At 60.0% G+C, this 19,381-nt stretch overlaps 1 protein-coding gene across 1 annotated transcript; it reads right to left on the bottom strand.

The window, feature by feature from the left end:
- Positions 1–300: 300 nt before the first annotated feature.
- On the bottom strand, positions 301–18,847 carry LTBP3 (latent transforming growth factor beta binding protein 3). The gene is made up of 28 exons (XM_077115726.1): positions 18,499–18,847; positions 15,111–15,440; positions 14,779–14,981; positions 14,460–14,565; positions 14,248–14,340; positions 13,991–14,113; positions 13,321–13,479; positions 13,039–13,224; positions 12,513–12,529; positions 12,364–12,436; positions 12,083–12,181; positions 8,166–8,291; positions 7,938–8,069; positions 7,698–7,826; positions 7,450–7,572; positions 7,110–7,232; positions 4,127–4,249; positions 3,761–3,880; positions 2,793–2,921; positions 2,327–2,494; positions 2,053–2,136; positions 1,791–1,919; positions 1,545–1,682; positions 1,318–1,458; positions 1,028–1,189; positions 853–933; positions 642–773; positions 301–555 (listed from the first exon to the last, which is right to left on the bottom strand). Exons 1-28 carry the CDS (start codon positions 18,830–18,832, stop codon positions 404–406), a joined length of 3,915 nt encoding a protein of 1,304 aa, XP_076971841.1. The 5' UTR covers positions 18,833–18,847; the 3' UTR covers positions 301–403.
- Between the last annotated feature and the right edge of the window lie 534 nt (positions 18,848–19,381).

The following is a 19,381-nucleotide window of genomic DNA, read 5'->3' as shown; positions in this document are numbered from 1 at the left end:
CTCAGTGTAGCCGCTTGTGGGCGGCCTGGATCTGACGCGTCGGGCAGAGTCCGCGCCCACTGCTGGGCAGCCCTCCGTGCCGCCCCTGGCAGAGAACCATTTGCTTCGGAAGCCCGGTAAAGAGGCACAAACTGATTTATCAGTTTCTAGGAAACACTCCTTGGGAGGAAGGTCAACAGCGCCCCGGAGCCAACATCCGCTTATAAGTCAGGCAGGGCCAGTGGCAGGGACCGGGGCCAGGACGGGCGCCCTCGGGTCACGGGGAGCGGGAAGGGGTCTGCAGGTCCGAGCCCTGGGACCCATGGGTCCGGAGCTCCAAGTCGGCAGGAGCCAGAGGCAACGTGCTCCCCGAGCGTCGGCGGGAACCGCTGGGTGATGGCAGAGGTCCGAGCTGAGCGCGGCGTCAGCGGCGGCGCTGGGGCACGCAGGTCCCGTGCGGGCGACTGCGCGCGAAACCAGCTTTGCAGACGCAGCGGAAGGAGCCGCTCGTGTTCACGCACCGCTCGCTCTTGCACAGCAGTCCGCGCTGGTTCAGCTCTCGGCACTCGTCGATGTCTGTTGGTGGGAGTGACATGAGCGGACTTCGTAGGGCGCCACAGGGGCCTCATGGCGCCTCAGGCCCCGCCCCGAGCCCGGCTCACCGACGCAGCGGGCGCGGGAGGCGTCGAGCTGGAAGCCGCCGGGGCACTCGCACACCGCGCCGCCGGGTCTCGGAACGCAGCGGCCGCTCACGCAGCGGCACTCGTCCGAATCCTCCTCTGAGCTGTCCTCCTCTATGCCGACAAGTGGGGCGTCAACACAGCCCAGGGGTGGAAGCTGACGACCCCACACGGCCCCGTCGACACTACTCACCTCGCGGAGCCTTCCCCAGCAACAGAGGGCTCGTGTCCCAGAAGGAATTGCTCTCGCTCTGCGACGTTGGACACTGGGACCCTGGGAGGAGTGCGGTGGGGCAGTCAGCGAGGTCGGTACACCCCGGCACCCGCCCCGGACGCGCTCCGGGCCAGCCACTTTCCGGCTGTCTCACCGGCGCCGCGCGGCGGGCACGGGCGACACTGAGCGCCCCAGCCGCGGCCCTGGCGGCAGCAGCAGTCGTCGAAGGTGAGTGCGGGTCCGGCCAGGGGCCCCGCGCACATGCCGTCCTCTCCGCGTTGGCCCCAACATACGTCGCGCCGCTCCGGAGCACGCTCTGGGGAGGGGACATGGCGTCAGGGAGGGCCCCGAGGCAGGAGCCAGCGTCCCCGCCCCACCCCATCCACACGAGCTCACCCGGCGCACAGAGTCCGGGGCTCTACCCAGGACGACCCTCGCCCTCACCGGCTGGGCTCTCCGGGAGCTGGCAGTCGCGGCCGGAGGGCCCAGGCACCCAGGGTGGGCGACACTCGCAGCGGTAGGAGCCCGGCAGGTTGACGCAACGACCAGGGCGGCAGGCTGCCGGGTCCTGGCACTCATCCACGTCTGCGGGCAGCGAGGGAGTGGGTGGGGTGGCGCTCACAGCTCGACTCGGGCCCCCGGCTCGCCCCGGTTTCCCGGCCGACCCTCACCCATCTCCTCGGGGCTCAGGCACTGGCGCTGAGCGGGGCTGTACTCGGCCGGAGGCGTGCAGGCGCAGCGGTAGCCGCCGCGCGTGTTCTCACACACTCCGTTCCGGCAGTTGGACTCGTCCAGGCACTCATCCACGTCTAGCGGGAGGGAAAGCGCGCATGGCAGGGGCCGGCCGGGGTCAGGGTTGGTGTGCGGGCGGCTGTCTCCCGCCACACCCTCTCGCGTCCTCCCCCGACCTCGCTCACCCACGCACTCCAGCAGGTTCCCGTCGTAGTAGAAGCCCTGCTTGCAGTAGCACTCGTAGCCGGGCTGAGTGTTCACGCACTTGCCCTCTTTGCAGATCTCCGCCCCGAAGAGCATGCACTCGTCGATGTCTGCGGGGCAAGCGCGGGCAGGCTGGGCTCGGCGGGGGGCCCACTCGGTGGGAGGGGCTCCGCGGCGCAACAACGGAGGGGTGGGCGGGGCTTATGGGGGCGGGCTACAGAGGGCGGGGCGCGCGGGGCTTACCACGGTGGGCAGGGAGGCCGTAATTGACAATGTTGTTGTCCTGGGTGTAGCCCTTCCCGTCTGGGCAGAGGCTGTGGAACTCGGCTGCGGGGAGACAGCGGCCGTGGGGAGGGAAGAAGGAGGCGGGACTGGGCGTGCGCGCCGGGCTCCACTTCATTCCACTTCATTTCCTCGCCACCCGGGGAGGTGCCACCATCCCCATTCTCGGTCGGAGAAACTGAGGCCCTGGGAGTGGGGGGGAAGGGGGAGAAGAGGGTCCCGCCCGGCGCCTGACCTGAACTGTAGACCGGGCAGGGATAGATCTCGCAGTGGTCCCCCCAGCCGGCCCCCAGCGAGCAGCAGCACTCCTGCTGGGTGACGTTGGTGGCCAGGACGCTGTCGCAAAATACCGTGTCGTCGAAGTTAAGGTAGCACTCCTTCTTGTGGTGGGGCTGCTCCACCTCTGAGGGAGGAGAGGGCAGCTCAGGGGCTTGCTGTCCCTGCCCACCCCGTCCTCCACCCGCACTCCTCTGCTCCCCCCTCTCCCCGGCTCCTCCCTCCTCCACCCTGTGAAAGCCAAGCTCTTCCACATGGCACGCCTGGCACTCCCAAGTTCTGGGCCCCAGGCTCCCTGAGCTACAGAGATCTCGTCCTGTTCCCCAAATTTGGGAGGATGGGAACAGGTGTAATCATCTGAACCCTGGCTGCAGCGCAGGGGGCTTGTCTGGTCTGGGGCGGGGGGTTGCGTGGAGGGCACCCACCCTCACAGCTGTGCTGGTCCTGGGAGGGCGAGAAGCCCTCGTCGCAGATGCACGCGTAGGAGCCCTGCACATTCTCGCAGGCCCCGTGGGGAAGGCACAGGCCCGGGTCCTGGCTGCACTCATCTATGTCTGCAGGGACGAGAGGAGGGGGAGACAGAGGAGCCGCTGACCCGGAAACCCAGCCTCCTTTCCCCTGGGGGTGTGCCCAGAGGCCTCCCACAAGTTCAAAACCCAAATTTATACTTTGATTTCAAAGTACACACAAAAGGAAGTCCACTCGGGCATGTCTGTGTGCGAGTCTAGGTGTGGGCACATTCAGTGCCGTCGTTCTGCTCACAATCTTTAGTGGTCCCCATTAACCCAAAGAATGAAGTCCACGTTTTCTAGGCATTTAAGGACTTTCAGTCTGGTCTCCCAATACCTTTAAATCTCATCCTTTAATCCATACACCCCACCGCCCCCCACCCCCACCCTGTATCAAATACAGTGATGTCTACTCTCCTCTGAAAACACAGAGATCCTTTCAGACCTCTGTGCTTTGCACATACTGTTCCTCAGCCTGAAACACCATTCCATGCCCTTTCCACTTAGGCAACCACGTTCAGTGCAACTGTCACCAACCCCTTGAAATTAATGGGTTAACAGTTTACAGGTTGGCCTTTCCCAGCTGGGAGCCCTAGGCCATTGTCCCTAGAACACCTGGCTCAGGGAAGGTGTTCAATAAACCCTTGCCGGATACAAGCAGCTAGTGGGGGTGGCTGGGGAGACTAGTGAGTTAACATCTGCTGGGAGCTCGGCCCACTGCCTGGCACCCCACAAGCACTTGTCGTTATTTCTATCAATGTTATCTGAGGTGAAAGAGTGGAAAGATGAGTGACCAGATGGCTGGCTGGCTGGCTGGAGAAATGAAAGACCACCACCAAGGGTGCCCCCCGGGGGGATCCCTGCTCCCAGCCTCACCCCCATACCTTGGCACTTCCTGCCACCCACCAGCCGGTGCCCCTGGGGGCAGAGACAGCGGTAAGAGCCATTGGTGTTGATGCAGTCGCCCCCAATGCAGGCCGCGGGGAAGTCACACTCGTCAATATCTGGTGAAGGGATCACAGTAGGGAGTGGGGGTGGGGTGGGTTCTCAGGGGCTGACTTCACCCCCACCCCCCCAACCTGAAGCTGCCAAGGCTTCCCAGAAAGCCTGGGGCTATCCCCCTACCCTTGTGCCCCATTTTGGGTCTGGATGGGGACTGCCCAGGTGGCCCCTGGGGCTCGGGACCTGGGCATGGCAGGTCCTAGGGTGGGAAGTAATGAACCCCCTGCCTGGCTCCCAAGCCCCCTCACCTTCACAGCGACTCCGGTCCCTGGACAGGTGGTAGCCGGACAGGCACTGGCACTGAAAAGAGCCTAGTGTGTTGGTGCAGATGCCATTGTCACACACGTCTCCAGTCTCACACTCGTCCATGTCTGCAAGGCAGAGGGATGTCAGGGGGCCAGGCTGGGCATGGTCCTGAGCTCTGACTGGCCTTCCCCTGGTTCATGCCTGTCACCTAGAGCACCAGAACTGAGGCCAGTGGAGCTCAAAGGAAGCCCAGGGCTTCCCAGCACCCCTGAAAGGCTCCCGTACAGCACACTGTGCCCTGGGGACTAGGCCAGGAGCTTCCAGGGACCCTGGACCAATTCTGGTGCTAAAGAGTTCAGGCCCTGCCAACCGGGCCTTCCCAGCCTTCGTCCACCCTCAGCAGTCAAGGGCCACTCTTTCCGCCATCCCCTCTTCCCATGCCACCCTGGGCCCCTAACCTTTCCCCTCATCTGCCACAGCTTCCTTCTTCCCATGCAGATAAGCTCCCCCGCATCTTTGCATGCTTCATAGAAAAACTTCACCTGCCCCTGCTCTAAAGTAACCTGCACACTTCCCTGCAGTCCTCTGGGATGGATGGAAGCTGGTTGTTACCCACACCTCAGGGCCCCTCCCAGCTGGCTCTTCATCCGAGGTGCCAAGGCCCGCACACCAGCCTCTGGCCTCTTTGTTGCTGTCGGCACCTACCCTCCCCATCCCTTACCCTCTCTCTTCCTTTCCACGCCAGGAGCTTCCAACATCCCCATGCACGACCACTTCCCACGACCAGCTTCGGAGACCTCCACCTTAACGTCAGCTACTTGCTGTCAGGACCACGGGCGGCTTTTCACTCCCGGGACCTGGCCCACTGCTTCCCATTGCCCCTGTGCTCTCCTCAAGTCCCCTGACTCCACCTTCCCTCCCACAGAAGCTAAAAGCTTCCCACTCAGTCCTCCGAGCCCCCCGACTCGGACAGCAACCAGCCTGACCGTCTTCTCTCCAGAGCTGAAGCCCAGGACTCATCCGTGGGCACCCATGACCGCCTCTCCTTCCTCCTAAGCAGGCCAGCAAAGCAAGCTTGCATGGGAGGTGCGGGGGCTGAGCGGGGCAGAGCAGGGCTGGAGCCACCCTCCCCCATTGCTCCCACTCCTGATTTCTACAAAGCTCGTAGACCACCCCATGCAGTTCCAAACCTCTACTTTCCTCCTTGGGCATCTCTTCAATGAGAAAATTAAAGGTACTTCTCTTAATCTCCCAGAAACCCTTCTCTCATCCATGCCCCCTTCCTCTCACTAGAGCATAAGAGGTCCCTTCTGTCCTTGGCCAGCTGCCCACCAGCCTTTCCCCCTCCTCTCTTGGCCTTTGCTGCACCTGCCATCCTCTTGCCCTCTTTCCTTGCCTCTCCTCCTCAGCCTGTAGCTCTAAAGCCCGTTCCCATGATCCCAGCTCTCGCTAACCTCTGCTTTCTCTGCATCCTTCCTGGCCTCTTCCTTCCGCAGGCCACAGAAGCCACACTTGCCAAGGCCAAAAACTTCTCGTTTCATCATTACATTCTAATTTTATAAGAATTACTCTATTGCATTCAGCTCACTCCTTCCTCCCTGGAGGCTTCTCCCCAGCTTTCCAGCAGCTGCTCCATGAGCCCTCCCTCTGTCCCTCTCCTCCCCGGTCCCAGCATCCCCCTCTTTTCCCCTCCAACCTCCCCCCCACCGCCATCCCTCCTCCCGCTCCTCTGCCCCTGCCTGCCCCTGATGTGTCAATGCCCACAACGCTGTGCTGAGGCTCTCCTCACCTGATCCACCTTCCTTGCTGAGCAGCTTAGCCCCTCCCCACCCAAGGCTCCACAGACCCCACCATCCATGGTTCCAGGTAGGGGTGTCTGGCTCAAGGCTTCCAACCCCCATGGCCACTCTGCTGGCATCTCCAGCTAGAAGGCACACAGGGACCACCCGTGCAACTGGTCCAATATGGAGCCTCGCATCTCCTGTCCCAAATGTGCCCCTCCCCTAGGGGCCCTCTCTCAATGAACAGCACAATTCATGGAGTCACCCAAACCAGAAACCTAACTAGTCCCTAACGTCCTTCTCCCTCACCTGGACATCCAGGTGAGAAGCCCAGGTAATCCGTTCTCCAAATACTACTCTAAAATCGCATCATCTCATGACCATCCTGGGCCCACCAACATCTGTCCTGAGTCCAGAAGACACCCAACCACTCTCCACTTCCATCAGCAAGAATGGCCAACCTTTTCACTCTTTGAGTTAAAATGCCTTAGCTGCCTCCTAATGCCCTCAGGGTGAAGCTCAACTTCCTGAGCAAGGCTTAGAGGGCTCTCCAAGATGGGGGAACCCTGTCCGTCCCAGCCTCAGCCCCACCCCTGCTCATACTTTGCATTTCCCCCCACGCTCCCTGGCTGTTTCTCACCCGATTTGCACCATCCTAGCCCTCTGCTTGACGTGTTGTTCCCTCTCACTTTTCTTTGCTTGCCCAATTCCTACCGATCCTTTAAGACACTTGGGCTTCACGTAACGCCCTCTCTGGCTGGTGTTGCTCCGTAGCATGCGGGCCCACGATGCCCCACCCCTGAGCGCCTCAGTAGGTGTCTAACTTTCTCTGCAGATCCGCCCACTTTTTCTGAATCCCAGCCCCCAGCCCGCCTAGGTGCATCATAAGTATTTGTGCAAGGGTGGGGGACTGGGGGGGTGGGGGTGATGACTATGAACACTCTCTATTCTTTGATCTAGACCCTTTCCTTCAAATTGAAGTAATGTGCTTTGCCAATAGAAGCTGCAATCCCCGCCTCCCAAGAGCCTCCTATTTGTAAATTCTGGCGCCCTTTTCTGGCGAGTTTCGCTGAGAAAATGAGCGGCTGGATCAATGAAGGACCTGGAGGTGGGGGTGGGGGTGGGATGGGGAGCTAGCCACTTCCCACCCACCCATTTGACAGACGGGGCGACCCGCAGCGCGGAGTGGAGGGCGTGAGCTCACCCTGGCAGCTGCGGCCGTCGGGGGCGGGGACGTAGCCCTGGGCGCACGTACAGCGGAAAGAGCCCGGCAGGTTCTCGCACCAGCCCGGCGCGCAGGGGCTGCCCTCGGCGCACTCGTTCACGTCTGCGGCGGAGAAGGCTCGCCTCGCACGCCGCCCCAGTGGCCGCCCACCGTGGGGACCCCTAAACCCGGGATTGGGTTGGGGGCGGAGCTCTACTCCCAGCAGGCCCCGCCCCCTAGGAGCCGAGCACCGGCGCTAAGCACCGCCCCCTCCCGCCCCAGTCGGAGTCAGGCCCCGCCCCCTAGGCTTCGAGACCTCCGACCTCGGCCCCGCCCTCACCGCGACAGGCCCCGCCCCCCTGGCTGCGGTAGCCCGGCTGACAGGCGATGCACTTGAAGCTCCCGGGTTTGTTCTCGCATTTGCCATCTGGGCAGGAGCTGGGGTCCCGGCACTCGTCGATGTCTGCGCGGCAGGGAGAAGAAAAAGGACCCGTTTGGGGAAGACGGAGCCGGCCCGGCGTTCAGGGTGCTCGGCCGGACCTCGCACCTCCCCGCCCCCGCCCCGGGGTCTGGACTGGCCTCCCCCACCTTCGCAGACCGGCGGCCGGGAAGCCTTGAGGCGGTAGCCGGGGTAGCAGTTGCATTTGTAGTGACCCGGGAAGTTGATGCAGAAGCCGCCGTCGCCGCACAAGTGGGGCTTGATGCACTCGTTCATGTCTGAGCGGGAGGAAGGGGCGCGCGAGGGGAGGGCGGCGGAGGGGATCGCGGGGCCGCGGGGAGGAGAGCCGCGCCCCGCCCCGCCCCGCGCCCCGCCCCGGCCGCGCTCACCCACGCACGAGCGCCCCCCGGCGCCGACTTGCAGGCGGTAGCCGCGGTTGCAGTGGCAGTTGTAGGAGCCGCCGGTGTTCATGCAGATGCCGCGGCCCGCGCCGCACGGCTCCGCCTCGCACTCGTTCACGTCTGAGGAGCACCAACCGGCGGGGAGACGTCCAACGGGTGTCCGGACCCCGGGGCCGCCCCAGGGACCGCCCCCGCGCCCGCCGGCCCCGCGCTCACCCACGCAGTAGCGGTGCTGCGGGTGCGACCGGTAGCCCGGGTTGCAGTGACAAGAGTAGTCCGTGGGGCCCGAGACGCATTCGCCGTGGCCACAGATGTTCTGGTTGAGTCGGCACTCGTCCGTCTCTGCGGGCGGGGCGGGGGAGCCCTCACTCTCTTGCAGGTTCCCAGGGATGGACCTCCACGCCCCCCACACACACACTCATAATGGCCCCTCCATCCCAGAGGATGCCAATACCGCGACGCCAGCTGGCCCTGACATCCCTGTCTGCACAACCCATGGACCCTTTAAACTTTCATCCTATTCACTCCAAGGCCCATCCACCCCAAATCCCGGCCACAATGGCTTGAGACACTTAGGGCCTTGCAGTCACCCCAATGTCCCCAGCTCTCGGACTCTGAAAGTCCCTTCTCCCTAGTCACCTCCATTCCTTAAACTATGCAACTCTGCACCAGTGTCCTCTAGCCACCTCCCAAGGCAGCAGGGGCTGGAAGCACCCACAGGGCAGCCACTTCCACCCCCGCCCTCACCCCAGGACCTCAGCCACGCTCCGGGTTTCAGTAAGGCTAGCACCTCCCTTGAGCTTTGGAGTCCACCCAGACCTGGGCTGGAAGCTGGCCTGGCTGTGTGACCTGGGGTAAGCTCCCGAGCCTCGGGAAGCCTCAAGTTTCTCATCCAGAAAATAAGGCTCGGAGCCCACTTCACACAGTGCGTCAAGGTTAAATGATATTTAGTACGAAAAACTCTTAAAATGGTGCCTGGCACACAGGGACTGCTGGGTTGGGACTAGCAATTATGATGCCCCAAACCCTGCAGACACTTCCCACAGCCTCTGGGACCACACCCAAGGCTCTTAACTGGCCCTTGCCTGGCTCAGAACCACTGATCTGTGTGTGGTTTCCTCCTTCCTCCATCACTGTCGCATGTCTCCATACCTTTGCCCAAACTTCATTTCACTTGGAATGTCCTCTTCCCCAACCTGCACAGGCCATTCCTTTCCCACTTCCCCTCTTTAATTTCTAATCATCTTTAAAACTAGGCTTGGAGCCTCACAAGATTAAGGTCACTTTCTCATGGGAAACCCTGAAGGTAAGAAGGTAGCGGAATGACATTCAAAGAGCTGAAAGAAAAAAACAAAACAAAACAACCAAAAATTCTATATCTGGCAAAACTGTCTTTCAAAAATGAGGGAGAGATTAGGATATTCCCAGATAAACAAAAACGGAGGGAATTCACCACCACCAGACCAGCCTTACAAGACATGCCAAAGAAAGTTCTACAGGGTGAAAAGGACAATACACAATAAATCAAAGCTGCATGAGAAAATAAAGATCTGTGATAAGGGTAACAGGGGTACATATAAATGCCAGGACTACTGTATTTTAGGTTTGTAATGCCACTTTTTACTTCCTACACAATTTAAAAGGCAAATGCATAAAATGTAATGAGAAATCAGTTTGGATTCGTAATGTATAAACACGTAACTTGTGACAAGAACCACATAGAGGTGGGGGGATGGGGGCTATAAGAATATAGTTTGTGGGCGGGCCGCGGTGGCTCAGCGGGCAAAGTGCTTGCCTGCTATGCCGGAGGACCTCGGTTCGATTCCCGGCCCCAGCCCATGTAACAAACAAACAAAATACAATAAAACAAGAAAATGTTTAAAAGATGTTTCCCTTTCTTCCTCCCATCCTTCCTTCCTTCTCTCTGTCTTTCCTTCCCTTCCTCCCTCTTTAAAAAAAAAAAAAAAAAAAAAAAAAGAATATAGTTTGTGTGCACTATGGAAATTAAGTTGGTATCAAAACAAACCAGATTGTTATAGATTTGAGATTTAAATTTAAGCCCCATGGTAACAACAACAAAAAATATTGGAGAAGTTCACAGAGACAGAAATTAGAGTATAGGTTGCCAGGAGTGTGGGCAGGGGGAATGGAGAGGGAATCAAAAATGGGTAGGGGCACGGGATCAACAATTCCATCCTGACCAAAAGGGGGAAGAGAAGTGTAACAAATAAGGTAGCAGTGGCAAAGTGAGTTCAAATAGAGGCGAGAGGCTACTCTGGAGGTCACTCTTACCCAAGCTTCAGTTAGACCTTGCCACCTACATAACCTGCTGAACTCCAACCAAAACCACTCCAGCCAATTATAAAGAACACCTAGGGCAATGTATAAGATTCTACAACAGTTCCATGCACTAGGGTAACTTTCCAGAAGCCAACAACCTCCAGAGGGGTTCCTGGACTAGATAAGTTCTGAAACCTAGAGGGGCCAGCCTCTCTAGAACATCAGCTAGTTCCATCCCCCTACCCTATATTATCAACAGCCCCTTCCAGGATGAAAAAGTTAGAATGGGCATAGCCCAAATACCCCTAAAGAGTGGGACAGAAAGATCAAAGGTGATGGTAGAGTTATATAGAGAAGGTAGGGCTTAACAAACTAGTATGATTGCTGAATCATTATACTGATATTTCTTTTAGTCTCCAGTATCTTAGAACGGCTAGAAGTAAAAATCTAAAATTCTGGATACCAAACTCTGAAATCTGTTTTATCACTAATTGTTGCACTGTGCTTTGAAATTTATTGCTTTTTTGTATATATGTTATTTTTCACAAACAAAAGTTGATTGTGGTGATAAAAAACCATTTATTCCTTCTAGCCTTCTATATTCTGGAGCAGCTAGAAGTAAAAATCTAAGAGGATGGTATGGTAGCCCATGACAAACTCTGGGATCTGTCCTATAACTACTTATGGAAGAGTACTTTAAAAACTATTGCTTTTTTCTTTGCTTTGTATATATGTTATATTATACGTTAAAAAAAAATGGGTATAGGGTTTCTATTTGGGGCAATAGGAAAGTTTTGGTAATGCAAGGTGGGGAGGGTGGGTCAACATTGTGAATTGATTGATCCCACTGAATGGCATGCTTGGGGGTGAGATATGGAACATTTTTATTAGATATATGCTCCCCAAATTAAAAAACAAAAAGAGCAAGTAAAGAAACAATTAAATGCAATACGTGATCCTGATCAGGACCTAAGAAGGGAGGAAAAAAGGCTCAAAAGGGCAATATTGAGACATATGGGAAGTTGGAATATAGCCTGTAAGCTTTATATCAATGTTAAACTTCTTAAACTCGGTAACTGCACTCAAGATGGTTACATAAGTGAATATCCTTGTACGTAGAAATGTTCATGGAAGGATTAAGTGTTCAAGGAGCATGATATGTACAATCTACACTGAAGTGTTCAGATCATGGATTCTTAGACAGACAGACTGATGGACAGATAGATGAAGATAGAGGAATAGAAAGAATGATACTGCAAATGTGGCAAAATGTTCATATTGGTAGATCTGGGTATCTGGGGGACTAGGGGTATGTTGGAGTTTTCTGTAAGGGGGTTGTATTATTTTTGTAATTGCCCTATAAGCTTCAAAGTATTAAAAATACAAAATTTAGAAGGGAAAAAAGTGCTCGGAGAGCCTTCTCTCATCGCTACCCTACATATTATGGGAAGCCCCAGACCTCCTTCTGTCTTCTCTGATTTATTTTTTCATAGCATTTATGCAACATAGAGTTTTACTTATTGTTCTGTTTGCTCCGCAAGGATGGGAAATTTTTGTCCGTTTTGTTCAGGGTTGTATACCCAGCACTTAAACAAACAGTACCTGGCACGTAGTGGGAGCTATATGTGTTGAATGAATGAATAAATGAATGAATGAACTCCCTCAGACTCGGTTGAACATCATCCTACTCGGGTCGCTTGAGGACAGGTACTGTTCACTGGCACCCAGCAAGCCGCGGTATAAGCACCCCGTTAGCGTTGGGGAATGATGGGGCCGGTGGGGAGGGGGACAGAAGGAGAGAAAGGCCAGGGGCGTGGCCTTAGGGGGGCGTGGCCTCGCTGGGCGGGCCTTACCTGTGACCTGTGTCGGGGCAATCTCCACGGCACTTCGGGAGGGGGGCAAGTCAGGCAGGAACCAGCGCACGGTGGGCGGCGAGGGGCGGGAGATGAGCTCTGCAGGCAGCGGCGCAAGCCCCGGCACCGGGTGAGGAGGGTGGGTGTGCGCCGCCTCTCTCCTCGCCCGCTGGAAACCGGAACGTCCCACCCCAGCTCCCACCGTCCCGGGACCCCCACCCCGTTGCCTAGACTGCGAACTTCCCCCAGCAGCGAACTGGTCCCTGCGGTGTCCAGCTCACCGGGGTAGGGCCGGACAGGAGACGTGGTGGCCGTCGGGGGGCTCTGCTGGGCAGGCCGCTCCTCGCTCACTGGCTGCGGGGACAGCAGCGTGGGCCCTCCGCATCTCCCTCGCCTCCCCTGCCCCTCCCACCGGGGCACTCATACTCACTGAGTCCGTGGTTACCCCTGAAAGGGAAGAAGAGGGGACCGTAAGTTTTGGGCTAGGGGTAGGGAGTCAACACTGGGGCATCTGCAATCAGGGTTTCTAAGACTTCAGCAATCAGTCTCTGGGGTCAAGGGTCAGGGGCTAGAGCCCGGGGTCAAGGGGCATCTGCTTCGGGCGTCAGGAGACCATCCCGGGTTACAGATCCAGGGTCACGTCCCTGGGGCAGAGCATCAGGTCTGGGCACAGCATTTGGGCTGAATCAGTGCCCTGATCAGGAAATCAGAGGCACTCAGCGGGGCAGAGCAACAGGGTTGCAGGGCCATGGATGGCCAGAGCCTGGGTGGGAGAAGTCAGGTCCTGGGGTTAAGACCCTGATGAGGGATCAGAGGGTCAGGTCTGGGGGATGAGCGGCTGCATTAAGGATTAGAAATGAGGGGATTAGACTCTGCAGTCCTATTTCAGTGAGGGGTCCAGGGGTCTGGTTTAGTTGTTCAGCATTGGTCAGGGAGCAGAAGGCATCGGGCCGGACCTCTCTCTTCCTCAGTGTCCTCGGGTGGTGGCGCCCGGCTGGGGCTTTCCAGCAGCTGCTGGGGCTTGGGTGGCCCGTCGGGGTGCAGGAAGAGGGAGAAATCGCTTTCACCCTGAATGGTGAGCGTCTGATGGGAGGTGAGGATGTGGTAACCCTTTCCCGCCGGGCAGATCTCCTTGAAGGCAGCTGAAGCCAGGGCAAGGGACAGAGGTGAGCGATCCCCTGACCCGGCACACGGACAAACAGATTCCTCCCCCCACCGCCGCTCCGCCCCAGGCTCACCAGTGCCATCGGCTGGGCAGCGCTGGCACCGCGCACCCCACGCCTTGCCGACACTGCAGCAGCAGAGCTGGCGGGTGAGACGCGTGGTGAGTGGGTGCTGACACTGGTGCTCAGGGCTAACCAGGCGGAAGCACAGGCTCTTCTCCTCCGGCTTGTCCGCTGCAGGGGGTGGGGGCATGAGCATCCGGCCTGAACCTCACCCCTCTGGCTGAGACACCTCTGGGACTCCATGTGGTATCTGATCCCACATGACCCTGAACCCACGTGACCCCTGAATCCATCATCCTGACCTCACGTGACCTCTGAAACCTACGCAACCACTGATTCTCAGCTACTCTAAATCTCATCCCTACTGTCCATTTGTCTCCTGACCTCGTGACCCCTGACTCTAATGACCCCCAATTCTAGCTGCTCTAGATCTCATCTCTCCAACCCATCGAGACCTTGATCTCATAGGACTCTGACTTCATATAACCCCTGACTTCATGTGACCTCTAACCCTTCTCACATGACCCCTAATCCTATCTGCTCCGGACCTTTCTCCTTTTGCAGATAATCCTTGACCCCCCATCCTGACCTTTGTGCCCTCTGACTCTCACTGCTCAGAGCCCTGCTCCTCCCACACATGCTTGTGATCTCCCAGGGGCCTGAGCCCCCAGCCCAGGCTCACCAATGCACTGTGTGCGCGAGGGGCCCAAGCTATGACCAGGTGGGCAGACACAGCGATAGGAGCCAGGGTTGTTGAGGCAGTCACCGTGGCGACACATCCCAGGCATGGCACACTCATTGATATCTATGGTGAGCAGAAGTTTGGTCTCTCTAGGCTGGGGCCACCAAGTGACAGCAGGCTGCTCCGAGGACCTCAGGGTCCTGCCCCAGCCCCACCGCCTCCCTTGGACCTCCCCGGTGACACCTGGCTGTCTGTACCCTGGCAGTGGGTGTTGTTGAGTCTCTTGTAGCCCTGGGGGCAGTCGGCGCCCACCTCCCCTCGCAGGGGCCCCGGCTTCTGCACTCCTGTGTCTGCAGAGAGAGGAGAGCATAGCAGGGGAGGGGCAGAGCGGGACAGTGCATCTTGCAGGGGGGGATACAGGAGGGTCAGCCCTGCAATGGGGGTGCCCCACTGAACCCCCAGCACTTACACTGCAGCTGGGGGCACTTGTGGCACTTGCTTTGGCCCCAGGCAGTGCCGATGCTCCCGCAGCAGTCTTCCTGCTTGGTGAGGCCAGGGAGGGGGTTGCTGCCGCACTGGGGGAGGAGGGGGTGGTCAGAGGGTGCCCAGCCCCCACAACGCCTCCCTCTTGAGAAAGCCCCAAGAGGTTGCTGGTGGCCTGCACCGAGCCTGCCCGTAGCCAATTGGGGGTGCCCTGGATCCCCAGTTTTGAGGAATCCGGTGAGTTGGAATAAGGCCACCCTAAGGGACACAAGGGTCAGTCCGGCCGCCACTGCGGAGTCCCTCACCGGCTGCTTGGGCAGCGTATCCTGGAAGCAGCGGCCCAGGGGCTTCTGCGTGGGTGGCCGGGGGTGCGAGGGCTTGGGGTGCGGCAGCAGGTGCTGGGCGGGGCCGGGGCCCTCGGCGTTCAGCCCCTCGATGCGGTGCACCTGGACCGAGGCCTCGGGCGGGTGGTGGACGCGCACGTTCACCACGGGGGGCGGGGCCTGCACTGGGGGGCGGGGCCGGCGGCCTCAGGGCTGCCCCGCCACGTGGCCCCGCCGCGCTCCTCCCGCGCCGGCGTCCGCCGGGGACCGCCGCCCCGGTGCCCACCCGCCTCGGCCTCCCGGTTGCCTGGTACCTTCCGCTGAGATCTGTCCCGGCCCGAGGGGCACCAGGAAGGCCGCGTGCTGGGCAGGGGGCCCCTCCCCGGGCCCGGGCGGGTCGGCGATCACCTGGACGGCGTAGATGGCGTGCTTGCTGGCCACAGACTCGCTCTCCGGGGCCAGGGGCGGCAGCGCGCCGGCGGGGAGGGCTCCAGTCCGGCCCAGCCCCGGGCCGGAGGCGCTTGCGCCCCCGCCGGCACCCCCGGCCGGCACCTGGCAGAAGCGGCCCGTGAAGTCCGGGGGGCAGAGGCACTGGTTTCGAGAGGAGCACTGGCCGCCGTTCATGCAGGGCAGAGGGCACACCACTGCCGGGGGGGGGGGGGGGAGTGGGGGGGCGCGTCAGGGCCCCACCCCACCCGCCCAGCCCCGCATACCCGCATCCTGCCTCCTCCCCCTCCTCCCTACTTCCTTGCCAGCCGCCGGCTTTGTCCCGTTGGGAAGGTGGTTTTTATAACCCATCCCCTACATACTGGGAGACTGCCCTCCCTGGGGTCCCCCAACATCCTCATACCCATGGTATGTTGGGTTTAGGGTCTGTTGGACTGAGATCCTAGCTGGGACATGTGCCAGCTCTGTGGCCCTAAGCAACTCCTCTCCTCCCTGTGCCTTGTCTGGAGGCTTGACACCCCTGTTAAAGGAGGTGCTGCCCGTAAAATGCTCAGCACAGAACGTGGTACACAAAGGGTGCTTAATAAGTGGTAGTAGATGATGATGATGATGATGATGATGGAACAGCCTTCCCCTCCACTGGCTTTCCCTTGGGCCTTTCCTGGATCTCCTGCTTCTCCCTGGTGCCTCCTCCTTTCCTACCCTAAAAATTGAATTCTTCTCCTGAGTCAGGCCTGGGCCCCCTCTCTGCTCTCCCTCCTCCCCCTCTGCCTCCCTCTGCCCTGCCATCCCAGGGTCTACACCTCACCACTGCTGATGATACCCATATCACCGCCATTGCAGTGCCCCCACTCCAGGGCCTCTCCTGTACACTCCCCCCAAGGGGACACTGGTGGGAATCAGCATTCTACCCCACCCACTCCTGATCTCAGACCACCATAGGGCAGCCCTGTCTACCCAGGCATCTAGAATGGACCTTGAAGCTCCATCTCTTCTCCTACCACCCCGCCCAGTTGTGGCCTCTGTACTGCCCCAGGCATCCATATTCCCTCCTCTCCATGCCGTCTTCCCCTGCCCTTGCCCAGGTCCTGCCATCCAAGCCCCTTAACTGGCTTCCTGCTCCTCTCCTGCTTGTCCAGAGAGAAAACTGTCATGGGTTCCAGCATAGTCAGGTCCTGCTCATGGCCTGCCTCATTTCCTTGCCATTCAAGGCTCCCCACGGTCCAGCCTCAGCCTTCCTTTTGGCCCCCCCCCCCTCCCCGGCTCCTGCCATGTGCACCCCCATTCCCCAAGAAGCTCTTCCTCTTCCTACAAATCTGCCAGATCTTCGGCCTCCACATCTGCATTCATACCATCCTCTCCATCTGAGCCATTATCCCCAGCTCTGCACATTCAAATCTCACCCCTCCAATCTCAGCCCTTCTCCAGAGAGGAGCCTACCCTCACGTCCCCCTAGCTTTGCTGGCCCTGCGCTTGGTTGAATGCATGTCGGTGTGCCCTACTATAAACGGTGCTTTGGAGGGCAGGGCTGGGTCTTGGAGGAGGTTGCAGGGGGGGAAAGAACGGAGGTACAGTGGATGCTGCACTCACACGCATGTGCAAAGGATCTCTGTTTCTGGATCCTACGCACTCATGTCAGACATGTGATTCCAGAGCCCATGGACTGGAGGCCCAGCCCCTCTCCTGGCTGCCCCATAGCTGCCCTCACTTCCTGGCAGGAGGAAGTGGAGGGGGAAGGTGGGGGCACTGCCCTCTGAGACACCTGCAGGACCTCGCAGGGACAGCTCGCATCCGTGGCCATCGGGGCCTGGGCAGGAGCCTCCCAACTCAGCCCAGCTCATCCTGCTGGGCCTCTTGGGGCCAGACCTCTCAGGGCAGAGGGGTGTGTGCTGGGCCAGGAGGCAGGATCCTCTCCTTCCTGCCTCCCAGTGAGTCACCCATGGCGGTGAGGGTGACCTTCCAGTGACACCCGCCCACTGTGGCCTGGGCACTGAGCCTGGGGGATGTGGGCAGCACAGATGGAGACAGCAGCCTGGGTCGGATGGCCAGGGGGCCTGGGGGCCGTGCACACAGTCATCCTGCCACACACACACACACACACACACACACACACACACACAGTCACCTTGTCACACCTACATACACAGATTCTCACTCCGACACCAACACAGGCTTACAAACACCCTCCCCAGAGACTAACAAAGACTGGAGACATGCAACCAAGACACAAACACAAACACACACGTATTTAATCTCAATGTACCACTGCCAAAGCCCATGCAGGCCCTCTACCCCCCCCTCCCGTATGTGTCGTGCACGCCCGCCCACCCACACAAGCAGATCATCTCATGAGAACCATCTGAGTGGGGTTCCCTGGTCTGGGAATGTGTAAGGGGGGCTGGTGTGCTGGTGCCATCCTGGGCCTGGCCTAATTACCCTGTCCAGGAGGGTAATTACTGCTGGGACACCTCCCCCAGCCTAGCCCACAGGCAGGGGTTACTGGCCAGGGCCCTGGAAGAGGAGAGCTGAACCCCGGGCCTGGCTTTTGGAAGAGAGATGCTGGGGAAGGGGTGGGTTCCAGGCTGGGTGGGGAGGCCAGGAGGGGCTGTGGAGGTGCTCCAAGGGCCTCTGAGGCAGAGCTGCCCAGGGCATATGGGGGAGGTTTATGGGGGAGGCATCGCTGGGGCACCAGGAAAAGAAGGGCCTGAGAAGTCCTCACCTCCAGGCCTGCACCCCAATACTTAAGCCTCGGCACCTCTCCCCTCCCAGACCTTGCCAGTAACCCTTTCAACCCCACCTCATTCCTCCTCCTCTCAGGTATCTACCCATGGCAGGCTCTACTTTAGAGATTTTTAAGACTTTTCCTATTTCTTTCAGCAAGTCTGTTTCTTGGGGGAATGTTTACCCCTTCTCTGACTTGGACCTCCAGCCCCACCTGACCTCCCTGCATGCTGGCCGGGATTGCCCCTAAGTACTCAGCACTGGGCACTTTCCCTGGAGCCTGTGTCACCCGGGAATCTAATCTGCCCACATTCCAACCCGAACCCTACCCCAAAGCTCCATACAGATCCCTGAACTCTGGCTTCCAGGACTCCAGCTTCCCAACATCCCTGGTCCCCCAAAAACGCCAGCCCCCCCAGATCTCTACTCTCTGTCTATCCCCCAGAGGCATAAGCCGGACCACCCCCCCACCGTGCACCCCTGCACTGCCCTGTGCCCCCACGCCCCACCTCCGGCCCGGTACCCTGGCCTCACCCACGCGGAAGCCGGAGCCCGTGAGCGTGTCTGTGCTGTGGCCGTTCTCTCCGATGAGCGTCATGTTGGAACCCTGCTGACAACTGTCCCGACAGTGGCCCTTGAGGCAGGTCCGCTTGCAGATCACCGGCGCAAAGACCACCTTGAAGCGCTCGCGGGCCAGCGCCCCGCCCCCGCCGGCACCCCGCTCGCCCGCCGGCCCCCCCTCGGCCCCGCCGCCCGGGCCCAGCAGCAGCAGCAGCAGCAGGAGCAGCAGCAGCGCCAGCAGCCCCGCCGCCCCCGCCCCGCGCATCTCAGGGGCCAGGCCGCCCGCAGCCCCGCGGGGACCCGGCATCCGGGGCCACCGGACCCCGGGGTGGGGGGCGCGCCCGGGCGGGGGGGTTAGGGTCCCGGCGCACGAGGAGGCTCGACGGAGGGGTGCGGGGTGGGGGTGGGGGTGGCCGCGAGGGAGAGGAACCGAGGAAGCGGGCGGGGAGGGACCCCGGGAGAGGCAAGGAGATGCAGCCTGGCCGGCGGGGAGCCCCGAAACTCGCGGCGCCCCGGGAGGAAGCCCAGCCCCGCGCGGCGCCCGGGGGCCTGCGAAGGCCCCAAACTTAGGCGGGAGCGAGGAGGCCCGAGCGAGTCGGGGCGGAGAGGAGGAGCGAGGGGGAGGAAGGCCGGGCGGCCGGCGCGCTCCGCGCCTCCCCCCCTGGCCGGCGCTGGGCTCCCGGGGCGCGGGGCGGCGGGGAGCGCGCGGGGCGGCCGCAGGGCGAAGTGAGCAGTTGTTTTCCCCGGCTGCGGCGCGGCGGCGGCGAGGGGGGCTGGGACGCTGGCCCCGCGCCAGGGAGACACTTTTTTTTTTCTGTTTCAAGCGTCGCCACCGCCGCCGCCTGGAGGAGCGAGG

This window comes from Tamandua tetradactyla, chromosome 9 (genome assembly GCF_023851605.1).
Source record: "Tamandua tetradactyla isolate mTamTet1 chromosome 9, mTamTet1.pri, whole genome shotgun sequence".
Lineage (NCBI taxonomy): Eukaryota > Metazoa > Chordata > Mammalia > Pilosa > Myrmecophagidae > Tamandua > Tamandua tetradactyla.
Note: the sequence above shows the minus strand (reverse complement) of the source record. Positions and strands in the feature narration are given on the sequence as shown.